Source organism: Quercus suber, unplaced genomic scaffold (genome assembly GCF_002906115.3).
Source record: "Quercus suber isolate HL8 unplaced genomic scaffold, Cork oak 2.0 scaffold_23, whole genome shotgun sequence".
In the NCBI taxonomy this organism is placed as follows: domain Eukaryota; kingdom Viridiplantae; phylum Streptophyta; class Magnoliopsida; order Fagales; family Fagaceae; genus Quercus; species Quercus suber.
In genome coordinates, this window is record NW_027069488.1 from 1,207,728 (window position 1) to 1,224,501 (window position 16,774).

The 16,774-nt window shown below is 35.5% G+C and overlaps 1 protein-coding gene across 1 annotated transcript; it reads right to left on the reverse strand.

Moving 5' to 3' along the window:
- Positions 1 to 499: 499 nt before the first annotated feature.
- On the reverse strand, positions 500 to 1,006 carry LOC136064302 (uncharacterized). Its single transcript, XM_065765878.1, has one exon. It carries the CDS (start codon positions 1,004 to 1,006, stop codon positions 500 to 502), a length of 507 nt encoding a protein of 168 aa, XP_065621950.1.
- Between the last annotated feature and the right edge of the window lie 15,768 nt (positions 1,007 to 16,774).

Below are 16,774 nucleotides of genomic sequence, written 5' to 3' on the forward strand. Positions count from 1 at the left end.
CTACAAGCACCCACGCTTGATATTCTTTAAACTTCGATGGTAGCAACCAAGTTGATCATCAAGATATTGATACTATCTCTAACTTGAAAACCCTAAGCTTTGTGTAAAGGAAAGCTCCTCTAGATCTCACAAGAGATTTACACAAAACAACAATGTATGAGCAACAATAAAACTGGAGCAACACTAAAAACGTGGCTAGGGTTTTACCTTATATACCTAGGGAAAAAACATAAAACCCTAAACGTTTAATGAGTTAGGGCTGAGTTGGAAATTCTGCAGAAAACGCATTCTGGTCGATTTTCGATCGATCGAATCTATTCTTCGATCGATAGAGCCAAACCGAAATGCCCCAATGCATCTGCAGTCTCTCGATTCCAACTTTACAATAATTGAACAACTTTGAGCACACTATAACAAGACTAAACATATTGTTTTGATCATGGTTTGCCAATATTACAAATTAGAGTTCTAAATACATAAATTCCTAAACCTTTAGAACCTAACAAGATGGATACTTAACTTTCTGATGTAAAGTAGAGGAGACAGCCTCTAGTGTATGAAGCCAAGGTCTGGCTACAATTGCCGTATAGGGCGAATATACATCTACAATGATGATATCCACCTCTACTACCTCTGAGCCAGTTTGCATAGGTAATCGTATTTGGCCCTTCGGGGTAACTACTCTTCCTTGAAAACTCACCAAGGGAGAGTTGTATGGTGTCAAGTCATCAGGTTTCAAGTTCAACCCCTTGTAGAGATCAGGATACATTATCTCTACCGTGCTACCCTGGTCCACCATTACCCTCTTCACATCATACCCTCCAATTCTGAGGGTGATTACTAAAGCGTCATTATAGGGTTGGATAGTTCCAATCTTGTCTTCGTCCGAGAACCCTAAAACCGGTTGAGTATTCGGTCTAACTCTCTTCGGACCATGGCCAAAGTCCTCTGCGAGTAACCTTGGATGGCCAGGATCCTGTTCTCCCTGGTGCGGCGAAGATGACATTGATAGTTCCCAAAGGAGGTTTTGAAGAATTATCCCTTCGGGGCTCCGAGTTCACCTGACCTCCTCGGCCACTAGAGCGATGCAAGAGTTGTCTCAATCTACCCTCGCGGACCAGTTGGTCCAAATAATCCCATAGGCTCCTGCAATCCTCTGTGGTATGCCCATGGTCTTGATGGTACTGGTAATAGAGATTATGATTACGCCTCTTAGGGTTCCCCACCATTTTGTTCGGCCACTTAAAGTACGGTTCATTCTTGATCTTCTCCAGAACTTGATGCACTGGCTCTTTAAATACAGCATTGACTGCTTGAGGATTTATTGGTCCTAACTGCCCAGCGTAATCCCTATGCGGCTTGTTGTTGTTGTATCTGTCCGACCTGAAATCCATCATTTCCTAAGGGATAACTTTGTCCTTTCTCTTCCCTTGCTGCTAATCCTCCTCAACCTTTTTATACTTATCAATCCTATCCGTAAGCTGGCGCACGCTAGTGACGGGCTTGCCAGTCAAGGATTTCCTTAAGCTGTGCTTGGATGGAAGGCCGAGTGTAAATGTACTGATGCCCACGTCATCAAAGTCACCTTCAATCTCATTAACAACTCCCAATATCTATCGGAGTATGTTTTGAGGCTCTCGCCCTCTTGCATGTAGCCAACGACCTAGGAACCCTCCTGCAAGTCATGAACCATGAACCAAATGCTTGAGTGAGTTCATGGAAAGAGTTTATGGATTCTGCCTTTAGGCCATTAAACCACCTCATCGCAATGGGTCCGAGACTGGACGGAAAGACCTTACACATCAAGGCTTCATCCTTGGAATAAACAGCCATTCTCTGGTTGAAATGACTCCCATGCTTAACAGGGTCAGTTCGCCCGTTGTAAATGGTGAATGTGGGCTGGTTAAAACGCCAAGGAAGTCTTGCTTCTTCAATCCTACGCATGAATGGAGACTTGGAGATTTGATCTAAAGCTTTGCTCATAGCATCGATTCCTACGCCCCTATGCGGCGGGCTTTTATATTGTTGCTTGTGATACTGTCGCTTGTTATGAAACTCCTCCTCATAAGAGAAAGACTCACTGGGAGAGGTTAGATATCTCCACTTGTAATTGATGTCTCTTCCATCATCAGAAGAAATGTCACTGTCAGAGGAAGCCCTCTTCCTTTTTGCATGGTGCAGCTCCTTCTTCAAATGGTCAATCTCCCGCTGAATGTCCTTGTTAGGCCTTGCATGGGAGATATGATTATCGCCTCGTAACTGGCTTTTCTCCTTATGTATTGTGTGTACACTTCCTTCACGATCACCTCTTCGTTCGAGATTGAGGAAAGGATCACCATGTTGGGATGCCCTGAATTCTGCTAGTTGTCAACTTGGTTCAGCCATCATCAACCGTTGTTTTCACTCTTGCTCAAGCTCTTCCCATAGACGGCGCCAATTGTAGGGTTAGGATTTGTGGCCTAAGCCCAAAAGGTTTGGATTATGAGCCCAATGAACCTAAAACAATGAATTTGTAGAGAGTGGGTGAAAAAGCTAGGCTGGTTGTGAATTAAACAACGTTCAGTTAAGATACTAAGGGATGAACAAACGTAAAAACACACGTGGAAGCTAAACAAGTTGATGTTCGAAGAGGTATATTATTGATTGAAAGATGAGTACATTTCTTAGGGCGACAGTAAAACCGTTCTTCTCCTTCTCTTCCTTTTTTTCGGTCCTCTCTCATCAGAGACCTCTTCCCTTTATATAGCCTTCTTCTCAACCATCTTCACCGTACACTTGTTCTTCATCTATGCATTCACTTGAGTGCATGTCACATCAGGTATCTTCTTTAGTTCTCCATGAGTGGTGGTAGCTGGAGTTGTATTGTTCAGGGGTCTTCTCCACATAAATGCGGCCAGAAAAATTGCTGCAGTGCATCAAACACGGTGGTAGCAGCTTTTTCTTTTAAATATTTCTCTATTCTTATCATCTCCATACATACTTGAAGCTTATCCTTATCATTGGAATCGCTAGGAAGATCACTCGAACCTCCCAAGTATCTGCTTGACCGAGACTCTTTATATCCGAGGAGAATACACTCTTCAGACTACCGATGCTCTCTTTGGACTATATTCCTTGACCGTTTCTAGGTATATCTCTCCCCCCTGGAATCATTCTCAATCATTTTCATCACTTCAGACACACCGTAATCTTCAAATAGGGTCCTAGGCCCAATACATAATGTTAGGCTTTTACCCCCACACTAGTAATAACAAATAATTATGACACTAAGAAAAACTAACACAAACATTATAAAAATAATACCAATAATATATTTACTATCATCATCATCATCATCATCATTATTAAGTAGTTGATTTAAGTATGAAATAAACTCTCTTATATATACATTGTCCTTTTTGGTAATTTATAACTCAAACCGCCACTTTTTCAAAAAGTAGCCAAATACTCAACTTTTTCAAAAAGTACTTTTTAATAGTTTTTACCAAATGCACAGGTTTTTCAAAAAGCCCATTTTCATACCACACTTTTTGAAACCGCTACTTTTTCAAGAAGCACAGTATCAAAAAGCTAAACTAAATCACCATAAACAGTAGTCCATAGAAGAAAGAAAGACAAAAGCAAGGAGGAAGAATAGAACCCATTTTCACAAATTTCGTTATCATTTGTTAAAAGTACTAAAATGTGCTGAGTATGATATCATTTTCATATGGGACTACCACTTATATACCAATACACCACCTTTTTACCAATGAAAAAAGATGAAATTTTTATTATGTCATTAGACTTATTGTTAAACATGAGCTGACTGAAGGTCCAAAGGTCTAATTACAACATGTTAATATATACCAAAAGCCTTATAATTCAACAAGTAACACTTCCTGATGTTTGTAATGGAGATATTTTGGGTTCAAATCTCCTACTTCCCAACTATCAATGTACAAAAAAAAGGGCTAATATGAACTACCACAATATTATAGACAACAAATTTTACTATTTTTTCACAACTTATTAAGGTTGTAGATTGTAATTAATGCAATATTTTTTACGCATGAAACCATCAATGGCATCATTTTTACTGTATTAAATTATTAATCACAATTTGTTATGTTATGAAAAATTGAGAATATTTGTTGTAGCATTAATTAAGCATATTATACTACAAAGGATCTATAAAGAGATTGGATACATGTGGTGGCATCATATTATATTAAACAAATAGAACAACGTGAGTTTCAATTAACTTGATAAAATCTCTTATAGTTGAATAAGAGATTTAAAGTTTATTATCCGCCTACATCAAAATTGATTGATGCTTTGGCTTTATGATAAAGAGTACAATCATCAAAAGCAGACGTCATAGGTTGAAACTCTATAATAAAAAAAATATTAAAAAAATAGAACAATAATATTAAAGGTGAATCAAGTATGCACGTCAAAAATGGACAAATTTTAGGTTTTATTACTACACGGTAGGAAATGGCAAAGAACGTGATATATCGCAATAGCCATAGCAATAGGAAACATTATAGGTTCCACTTTTCAGGGGCATCAAATGATGCAAGAGCATTCCACAGCACTAAAGAAATATTAAAAAATATAGAATCCAAGTGAAAGTTTGAACGACTAATAAGAATACCAACTTTAAGAGATTACCTTTTTTAACCAAACTGTTAACGATTGACAAATGACATGGGTAAAAAAAAACTTTTCATGGAAAATATAATTTTGAGGAAATTGACTATCACTATTAGATTTTATGAATAATTAAAGAACAAGAGTGGAGATAAAAGAGAGAAGATGCAGGGTTTATGCGGTTCAGCCTAATGGCTTATGTCTATGGAGGAAAGCTTTGACGGCTATATATTCATTATAAACCCAATTCTTCAATTATAATGAACCCAGTATGACATATTTATAAGAGGTTAAACCCAAAACAACCATACAATAGACCATAGTTAATTGGCTTGTAATACAGGTAATATTCTTGACTTGCACGTCAATGATTGGGCTTTAGCCTAGACTATGATTGGGTTCTATACCTCTGTCAATCACCTAGGAAATTTAAAGATTTTTATTATGATTAAGTTTTCAATAATTTAGTTATATAAATTTAGGATAGAAAGGGGATAGAAAATGTTAAAATTACTACTAATTTTACTATAAAAAAAAAAAGAAAAAAAAAAAAAAAGAAGCTAATAAACTGATGTGATAATAAAAAGGAAGTCGAGCGGGGAGCTTGTAGTCCTTCTGTAAGAACTTCAATTCTTTCATAGTGAATTCTGTTATGCCTTGAGGATCGGTGGGTCAAATCCTCCCCAGGTTTTTACCGTGTGGTTTCCTGGGTGATCATATCTTGTGTTATTTATTTTCCGCTGCATTATATCTTGATATGATTGTTTGGATTGTTTTAACCTAGAATTGCTTAATTTGACTAAGTAACAACTTGGCTAATTAATCTAGGCTACGCAATCTGTGTGTTTTAAGGGGTCTAAATTCCTGTCAAAGGTAAACTTCATTAACTACCCCTGAGATTGAGACTAATGACAAGCAGGTCCACAACTTCTCAAAACTAACCAATATAGTCCCTAAGCATAACTAAGTCTCTAACGGCATTAGTAAAGGTATTTTTTCACTTATTCTCTCACTGTTTCTTCTCTCTTGTCTCTCTTTCACTCTATCTCAGACCTCTTCTTCTCTCTCAAACCACCATCGTGACCAAAACTCAGACGGCAAGACCCACAACTACCAAACCACAACACCGCAGGTCCACAACCACAGATGCCCTGATTCACAACATAACCCATAATTTGAACTCCAATTGCACCCAAAAAAACTGACCACAACCCATAAATCCACTTGTCAAGACCACAACCACTGCCTCACCACCATCATTACAAAGCCCACCACCACAAAACCAAATCCATAAATAGGAACCCAACCTCTGTAGACCCACGGTCATAGCCACCCAAATCAAACCAATCCAAAACCCACGGCCAAACCAAACTAATTCCAGTCACCCCAACAACTAAACCCATGCACCATCACCAATGAACGTCCCAAATTCGTCATCATCGACTCCATGAGATGGGCCCACCACAAGATCAGTGTCATCGTCCCTTGAAGAAAGCTTGCCCAAATCGGAGAAGTATCCAAAAAAAGGAGAGATCGGGTTTGAATTCATACCCACAAACAATGGTTCACATACATAAAAAAAAATACACAACGCCCTAACAGCTTAAGGATCACAAACCCCACCCTAAAAACACCAAAAAATTCAACAAATCGCACCTCTTCTCAAACCCAAACCCATCATTAGTAATAACCACAAATAGAAAACCACAAACACTAATTCAAAAAAAAAAAAAAAAAACTAAATCAAACCTTGCAACCAAACCTACCCCAAGCCAAACCTCAAATACAGTAATAGGAAACTCAGATTAACCATTGATCGGTGGCTGTAGGTCTCGATGATGATGTTTCGATGGTTATAGTGGTGATTTGAGAGAGAAGAGAGGTTTGAGATAAGAGTGAGAAGAGAGAAGAGAGGTTTAAGTCAGAGAGGAGAAAAGAGAAGGGAGAGTTAAAAAATAAGTAACGTCCATTACTCTGTTTAGGGACTAAATTGTGTTTGAGGATCATATTGGTTACTTTTAATTAGTGTTGGACATGCTTGGTATTACTTTAAAACTCAGAGGTAGTTAGTGAAATTTACCCTAGTTTTTATAATAGAAACTGGCACGTATCATAATTCATAGATGATAGAACCATTTTTTGAAGCATAGAACAAATACCAGATAAATTATATCCCACTTGCAATTAGTTTTTACACAACTTTAGATTACGTGACTTGGTTAAATTTTAGATTTGATTAGCTCTACTTTGTTCCTTTTCTATCATACAAGCACTGACCTTGATATGTAAGGTGATGGAAATTAGAGATGAGTGCAGCGAAAATTAAGTTTTAAACGGATCTACTTCATTCAATATTGATAACACGTGCTAGTAAATTTCAGAATTTGAGAACAAGAGATCGTACCTTGAAGCGGTGAATTTCAAAACCAAAGATTGAAGCACTTGGGACTACTTTTAATCTTCACTCCAATTCCACTAACGCCCAAGATGTTTGGTCTCTCAATTGGTAACAAAGGGATGACTAGTGAGTGACAAAAACTCACATACACACCACTTCAATGTTGTTTTTCACACTCTGAAAAATCTGAACGTTTTTCCCTTTGTATCTAACCAATTTATCTAATTGGGCTGGCCTTTTGGGCCTTACCAATTGGGCTTAAGTGTGTGGCTTGGAGTGGGACCAAAAGAGACCAATAAGACACTAGCTCCAATGGGCCTTGGGCTTTTCTGTCAACTCTTGACAAGTCTAAAGTTACCATTAACTATATTTAATACCACTATATAAATATAGTTGCACTTTAGGTCTTATCTATAAATTATATCCCAAGACTTTATTATACATGCAACCCCTTCATAAAATATTCGTAGTAATACAAAGTCATTAATGTAGACTGCCACTTTGTAAATTACTACATCTTAATCCTTGAATACCTAGTTTAATCCTTTAATGTAATTCATTATATATTTATGAAATCCAATTCCATAAATATATACTTTAGTCTTACTAAAGTGGTTAGGCCTAACTCTCTGAATAACAAACTCATTAAACTTATCTTAAGGGAATACTTTATATCTCCGTTAAGAGACTATGAATTCCATCTTGAGAATACATGTTCCATCAACACTAAATGTGGCTGCCCAACATACTGAGGTTTTGACCATAACTTTAGATCTCATTCCTGATAGATCAAAGCAATCTACACCTCATGATCAGGTCCATTATTCTCTTAGGATTAAGAGTTCATGCAAATGTAAGTCGTGAGATTTATTATTCATTTGATAGTCTTTAGGACAATAATAAATCTCACAGCGGTCCAATTCAATATGTCTTAACTCTTAAAACATATTAACACATCAACCAGAAGTCACCACTTCCATGATCAAGACAAATCATCATGATTGATATGTTATAGTCTTCGCAGATGAAATGCCCAATTTCATCACCGACTACGAACTATAATTCTGAGCTTACAAAGAACTTGTGATTTATATCTTCTATGACTTTTCACATAAATCACATACTATGCATCTCATGGACTATATGATAATGTCCGAATATTCATGTTACCATTATTCCAGATAATAATAAAACAAATTTATTAAACATAATATTAAGTCATACATAATGTCATACACAATGTCAAACTTAATATCATACATAGCATCATACAATAGGATTTAAGGGCACTAATCCTAAACATAAGGTCACTTCATGAAGCTAGAGCCAATTCATAGAGGCACTACCTATGCAACAAAGTCTATCAAATTCCACAAAGTGCCACCTCTTTCCCTTTCAATTATTAACCATGGAAGTTTTATCACTATTCCTCTTTATTGCCACCTTCACAGCATCATGCTGAGAAATGCCCCACCAAATTCATCTTCTCCGACCACAACCTGATTTTGGTGGCCACCGCATTCCCGGCATTGACCTCAACCATTAGTGGGATGCCTATATGCCTAACTTTTGCAAATTATAACTTTTATTGGGAGCCAAACCTTAATGGATCTTATAAATTAATATTAATAGCTTTCACAAAACCTTTAGCTTTATAGGAATAAATTCCCAAGTTCTTACTCTTGAGCAATTAGATCACTCTCACCCTCGTACTCAATTTCTCATTTAACATATTTATTCAATGAGATGGGTGGTTCATCCACACGAGTACCAAAACAAAGATCCACAAACCCAAAGAAAATAAACTTTAATGCTATGAAACTTAAACTTTAATTTTAAATTAACCTATGTCAATTTAGTAGTAAATTCGACCTTCCTATGGGTAGAGGTGCATCATGCATGGATCTACTATAAAACTTTATTCATAAAACTAGTAGATATAAAAAAAAAAAAAAAAAACTAAATCAAACCTTGCAACCAAACCTACCCCAAGCCAAACCTCAAATACAGTAATAGGAAACTCAGATTAACCATTGATCGGTGGCTGTAGGTCTCGATGATGATGTTTCGGTGGTTATAGTGGTGATTTGAGAGAGAAGAGAGGTTTGAATAAGAGTGAGAAGAGAGAAGAGAGGTTTAAGTCAAAGAGGAGAAAAGAGAAGGGAGAGAAGGGAGAGTTAAAAAATAAGTAACGTCCATTACTTTGTTTAGGGACTAAATTGTGTTTGAGGATCATATTGGTTACTTTTAAAAAGTGTTGGACATGCTTGGTATTACTTTAAACCTCAGAGGTAGTTAGTGAAATTTACCCTAGTTTTTATAATAGAAACTGGCACGTATCATAATTCATAGATGATAGAACCATTTTTTGAAGCATAGAACAAATACCAGATAAATTATATCCCACTTGCAATTAGTTTTTACACAACTTTAGATTACGTGACTTGGTTAAATTTTAGATTTGATTAGCTCTACTTTGTTCCTTTTCTATCATACAAGCACTGACCTTGATATGTAAGGTCACTTCATGAAGCTAGAGCCAATTCATAGAGGCACTACCTATGCAACAAAGTCTATCAAATTCCACAAAGTGCCACCTCTTTCCCTTTCAATTATTAACCATGGAAGTTTTATCACTATTCCTCTTTATTGCCACCTTTACAGCATCATGCTGAGAAATCCCCCACCAAATTCATCTTCTCTGACCACAACTTGATTTTGGTGGCCACCGCATTCCCGGCATTGACCTCAACCATTAGTGGGATGCCTATATGCCTAACTTTTGCAAATTTTAACTTTTATTAGGAGCCAAACCTTAATGGATCTTATAAATTAATATTAATAGCTTTCACAAAACCTTTAGCTTTATAGGAATAAATTCCCAAGTTCTTACTCTTGAGCAATTAGATCACTCTCACCCTCGTACTCAATTTCTCATTTAACATATTTATTCAATGAGATGGGTGGTTCATCCACACGAGTACCAAAACAAAGATCCACAAACCCAAAGAAAATAAACTTTAATGCTATGAAACTTAAACTTTAATTTTAAATTAACCTATGTCAATTTAGTAGTAAATTCGACCTTCCTATGGGTAGAGGTGCATCATGCATGGATCTACTATAAAACTTTATTCATAAAACTAGTAGATATAAACACTAAGAATCAAAATTTCCATACCTATTGGCCCAAGAAAAATCTCATCTTAATGCTACATTCACCATCTTATTCCAATTAAATCATAAAAATAATAACATCCCCATGGGGCTAAGTCATTATCTTCATGAATTAATTTCAATTTAGATGTCTTTGTACCTAATGAAGTCTTGTAAAAAATTTCTTGATGTGATTATCATCATGCTTAAGATGCTATGGTCACTCCTAAGTCATTTTGATATTCACCACTTCAAATAGCATCATAAAGATCAACCAATCCTAATATTGATCATGACAGTTTGCACTCAAAAATGACATGAAATAATATTTCAATACATGATAAGTGCAAAGAAACCTAGAATGCACTAAAATAAATTACTCACTTCAATGATCCAAATCTCATACATAACAATAAACTTTATGAAATAATTGCAAACTTACATGCAACACATTTATCCCCATAATTTATTGTAAAAAGTTATGGTTTCCAAAACATAAGGATCATTTGTGTTATCGTGCAAAATATATTGATCCAACAAAATAGTTTCTAAAGCAATTTACAATTGAAAATTGAACAAATTATTGAGGCATGTTTGTCATATGAGCCACCATACTGTCACAAATTATTTTCCAAATAATTAAGAGTTTATACCTAGGAAACAAACATAAATACTTGGATGAGCACTTGATGAATATCAAAATCAAATTCAAATTTATGAACACTTTAAGTGCCTTGGAAGGTATTTTAGTCGAATTATCCACTAGTCTATAATAGCATATTGTAAAATACCATACGTGGGCAATTTAAGATTAGAGAAAACAAAATCCTTGAGTCACACATATAATGAAAAACAAATACGTACAATGCAACTACCTTTGAACCTATCTAGTTCTATATAGATAATAATCTTATGGATTTCAAATTGATTATTCCAATCTCATAACTCAATGTTAATTCGTTACACAAATACCAATAAAGATGCAAAACAAAAATTGTTTTCTAGGATTTAGAGTACACATGCTCTATATTTGCATTCTGGACAACTTAAATTTCATCCCAAAATTAAATTAGTGCATACAAACTTTTACCGTAGATGGTACAAATATACCATGATTAGAAATAATAGAAATATCTCAAACTAAAATCACTAAGCAACACAGCATGAAGGATAGCTCTGATACCAAATGTAAGACAAAATTCAGAGTTGCAGTGGAAAATAAATAAACATAAACATACCTCTAGCCATAGTTGTTTCAGTGTTTAGAGAAAAAGAAGACTCACTATATGATGATAATGTATATAAAAGGGGTCTTCTAGTACATAGCCATTACCTTACATATTTCCTTTTGATGGAGACAGGCTATATATATAGGCTAGACTATGGGCCTTTTTAAATTAAGATTTGTTCCATAACCTCCTTCCATCAAGGATATTAGGTTCTAAAGATTTAGAATTCTATGTATTTAGAACTCTAATTTGTAATGTTGGCAAACCATGATCAAAACAAGTTGTTTAGTCTTGTTTAGGCTTACTCAAAGTTGGGTCTTTCATGTAAAGTTAGAATCGAGAGGCTGCAGATGCATTGGTGCATTTCGGCCTGGCTCGATCCATCGAAAGAAAGACTCGATCGATCGAATCTCGAGCAGAATGTTTTTCTGCAGAATTTTCCAGCTCAGCCCTAACTCATTAAACGTTTTGGGTTTTCTGTTTTTACCCTAGGTATATAAAGAAAAACCCTAGCCATGTTTTGAGAGTTGCTCCAGTTGTATTGTTGCTCATACTTTACTATTTTGTGTAAATCTCTTGTGAGATCTAAAGGAGCTTTCCTTTACACGAAACTTAGGATTTTCAAGGTAGAGATTACTTCAACATCTTGATGATTAACTCGGTTGCTACCATTGAAGCTTAAAGAATATCAAGCGTGGGTGCTTATAGCTTATTGGAGAATCCAAGAAAGAAGGAGTCCGTGGATTCAAAGCTTGCACGTGGTCGTGTCAGTAAGTTCTACTAGTTGGTAGCATTAGGAAGTCAAGCGGGGAGCTTGTAAGTCCTTTTGTATGAACTTCGATTCTTTCGCATAGTGGATTCAGGTTTACCTTGAGAATAGCTAAGTCAAATCCTCCCCAGGTTTTTATCGTGTGGTTTCCTAGGTGATCATATCATTATGTCTTTTATATTTCTGCTGCTTTATACTTTTGATATGATTGTATGTTTGTGATAACCTAGAATTGCTTGAATTGACTAAGTTAATCACTTGGCTAATTAGCCAGGTTAATCTGGTTGTTTCAAGGGGTCTAAAACTGTTCAAGTGATATTAGAGCGGGTAGCTCTCTTGTTAGAGATTTTTTGATCTCTGAGCTGATCTTTGACCCCTATTGTCATGGAGCATAGATACTCTCTTGTTGTTCCTCCTCACTTTGATGGGAATAACTATGCTTATTGGAAAGTAAGGATGAAAGCATTCCTAAAATCTATTGATGAGAAGGTTTGGAATTCTATTGAATACGGATGGTAGAAGCCCACTACTCTTGTGAGTGAGTGGCAAACTTCTGAAAAAGAAGCAGTAGGCTTCAATAGCAATGCTATGAATGCCATCTTCAATGCTGTTTCTATGAAGGAATTTAAGAGAATCTCTAATGTTGAGGTTGCTCACACTGCTTGAAAAATCCTACAAACTGTGCATAAAGGTATAAAGGCAGTTAAGATTAATAAACTGCAGCAATTGACTTCTAGATTTGAAAGCATTAGAATGTCTGATGATGAATCTTTTGATGAATTCTATGCTAAATTAAATGATATTGTTAATTCTGCTTTTAATTTGGGTGAAATTTATGATCAACCTAAAATTGTTAGGAAGATACTTAGATCTTTAACTAAAGACTTTAGACCCAAAGTGACTGCCATTACTAAGAGCAAGGATGTGGACACCATCCTTGTTGATGAGCTTGTAGGATCTCTTCAGTCCTATGAGTCTGACCTACCTAAAGTGAACAAATCTAAATCAATGGCTCTTAAGTCAATTGATGATGTTGATGTTGGTGGATTTGATAATGAGCTCTCTGCTACAGAGATTGCATACCTTGCCAAGAACTTTAGAAACTTTCTTAGGAATAACAATAGAAAGGCAAGAGGTACAAACATTGTTGAACCTAGAAACTTTAGGAAGAATGATCCCACTAAAGTTAATAACTTTGAAAAACCTAGAGAAAAAGCTGGTCAATCTTCAAACAATTTTTTGGGTGCTCAGTGTTTTGGTTGTCAAGGGTATGGTCATGTGAAATCTGAATGTCCTACATTCTTGAGATCTAAAGGTAAAACTATGGTTGTAACCCTTAGTGATAATGAGGTTTCTGATGATAAGTCTGGATGTGACGAGGATGAAAACTTTATTACTTTCACTGCTACTGCTATAGTAAATGAAAGTATATTTGTTGAAAAGAACCCTTCTGATGGGGAACTCAATGAGAATGCAAATCTTCAAGAGGCCTATAATAAACTTTGCAAAATTGCTGCAAAGGATGCTATGAATGTTGAACTTGGCCTGAAGAAAATTGAATCTCTTGAGCTTGAAAAGAAGAATTTGCTTGTTAATTTGTTTGATGCTAATGATCTTTTGAACAATGTTAAATCTAAAAACATGCTCTTACTTGATAAAATTAAAATTTTGGAACATAATTTATCTATTGCTAGATCTGCTAGTTCTAAACTTGATCAAATGTTGAATGTTCAAAAGTATCCTTCTGATAAATCTAGTTTAGGATATGTTGAAAGCATCTTTTATTCTGCACCACATTCCACACACTTTGTTTCTTCATCTTCTTCTGAACCTTCTGCGAGTGAGGTTGTGAGTGAAACTGTTAAGCCCCCTGTGAGTGATGTAGTTAAACCCATAGAAGTTTCATCACCTAGGAAGATTAAGGTTGATCTAGGAGAATCTAAACCTAAGGATTCTACCCTTTCTAAGGACAAGATATATGGTAAACCTGCTTAGGTTTGTCACTATTATGGAAAGTCTGGACACATTCATCCTAAATGTTACAAGTTTCAAGCTGCTAGAAAAGCAAACAAACCAAAGGTGCCTATGCCTCAAGCACAAGATCCTATGGCACTCATTGGTGAATTGGTAAAGGTGTTGAACCTTTATTCCAATCCTGGAGTTGGAAATCACTCGAATGTGAATAAGAACTCCAATGCTCGTGATGCATCTAAAAAGTTTTGGATGCAAAAGACTCGATCTAATTGAGTCTTTCTGACATGGTCTTTATGCTTCATTGCTCATTCCTTTGTGACCATTGTTCTTTGGTTTTCTGTGTTTTTTGTTCTAGGACTTGCATTGCATTACATTCATGCATTTCATTCTAGGATTTATTTGTTTACTCTTTTAATATTAAAAAAAAAAAAAGAAAAAAAAAAAGAGAAAAGCAAAATATGTTATGGCACTATGTTTCTTGGTTTTTGAAAACAAGGTTGGTCAATTTATTTACACATAACATGTCTTATGTATCTTGTTTAGCGTTGATGAGCTTATTTATTGCACTTGACTAGTTGAAACTTTGCAGTGCATATTGTGTGAGAAAGATATTTATGGTTTTTGGTATTTTTGTCTTAATCTTGAAGTCACATGTTATTTGACTGTAAGACTTGATCCTTTTGAGAAAGGCATAAATAACCATCTCACCACTGTTCACTAGCCAATCATGAACACCTTAGTTCATATCATAAGATTTTGTGTACTTGTTACATATGCACAAAAAGAACATAAGGTGATGTCTCGGCTTAATTACTTAATGCTTAAAATTGATGTGTACTATTAGGCTTGATGCCATCTTACATAATTAAAATTGGTGTGTACTATTAGACTTGATGCCATCTCACATAATTAAAATTGGTGTGTACTATTAGGCTTAATGTCATTTCACATAACTATGAGGCAAAAATTCAAGAAACTTACATGATTGCAAGCTTATGTTCTAAGAGATGTGGGAGTTATATGATGTAACTCTTTAGGTGATAGTCTCTTTTAAATTATGTGTGATGAATTTTGTAGTCTTTGTGATTGATTTCTATTTACATATCACCTCACATGTATCTCAAGCTTTTGATAGTTTGCACACACTACACAAGTTACTCTTTGCTAAACATTGTACATGTTATTGTGTGTGTTTTTGGTCTGACCAACCAAGTTTGAAAATACCTTGAGTATTATGCAAAACATTTTTTTTGCTTGTGAATTTAAAGGAAGAACTGGCTGAAACTTTCCTTGGAGAAACTGGGATTACAAATTTGGGATTTTGAAAAAGTATTCCATTTCATCTCATACTCATGCATTGTGTTTCATTGATTTTAATGCTTTGAGGATTTTTTTTTTTTAAAAAAAATTGGTTTGAGTTTTTCAAAACTGTAATTTTTTCTCAAAATACTGTGATCTGTTGCCCATTTCGATCAATCCATTCTGATTTTTGATCGATCGAAAATATTGAAAATTTCTTTTAAAACTTTCGGAGTGATTTGATCGATCGAAAGTAATTTTCGATCAATCGAAAGTCGTGAATCAGGTTTTTTAAACAGTACTCTTTGACTGATTCAACTTACTTCTTCAAAAGTTTTTTCAAACTTTCTTTTCTCTCTCTGACTAGGCAAGGATCTACAGCGATTTTTTGTCGTTTTCCTCCAAAATTTTTGCAAGATTTCTCTTTCCTCAAGCCGGTTAGTCTCTTTTGCCCCTCATTTTTGAGTTTATTTGCATTTTTCATGCATTTTTCCTCATATTTTTGGACCTCTCTCTTTTTGGAATTTTTGATGTTTCAAGCCCAATTTTGTGAAATTGATCAATGGGTTTTTATGGGGACAAGCTATAAACATGATCTTGATAGTTTAATTTGATCAATTTTGGGTTTTGTGGAGAATTGAAATTTCTAGGGTTTATAATTGTTCTGAATTGTGGATTTTGTTCAATTAGGTTGAAATTGATGAAATTGGCTTGTTGATTGGATGTAATTAAGCATTATAATCTCTGTATTATGTTTTGTAATGTTTAATTCATCAATGTGCTTCAAAATTTTTCAAGTGGTTTTCAAATTTTTGGAGTTCTTGGTTAGAAACTCTATGCTCGAGCCAATTTTGTGCAATTGAACTTAAAATTGAACTTTGTTTACTGCATTAGTACATGCATCATGACATTTTAACTGTTCATGCATCATATAGTTTTTTGCTCTATATTTTTTGGTGCGAACTTTCCATCTGCCCTTGGTTTTTATTATTTCTCTTTTGGTTTTCTCTTGTATCTTTGTCCATTCCTTAGCATCATGCCTAGGAAAACTAGGGCTCGTAGGTCTGTCCTTACACCTACTCCTTCCCTTTCATCTTTTGACTAAGAGAAATTTCCTCGTGAGAAAAACCAGGAAATCTTTGAGAAGCTAAACCTTAGGCGTAAGATATGGTCTGAGCGGTCTGTCATTCTAGATGAGTTAGATCCTGCCATTAGGGCAAACTTAGAGCGTAGGGGCTAGTTGCCCTTGGTGGATATTTCTGATCCTCCTCCACCTGCTACCTTGATTCGAGAGTTCTACTCGAACATCTCAAT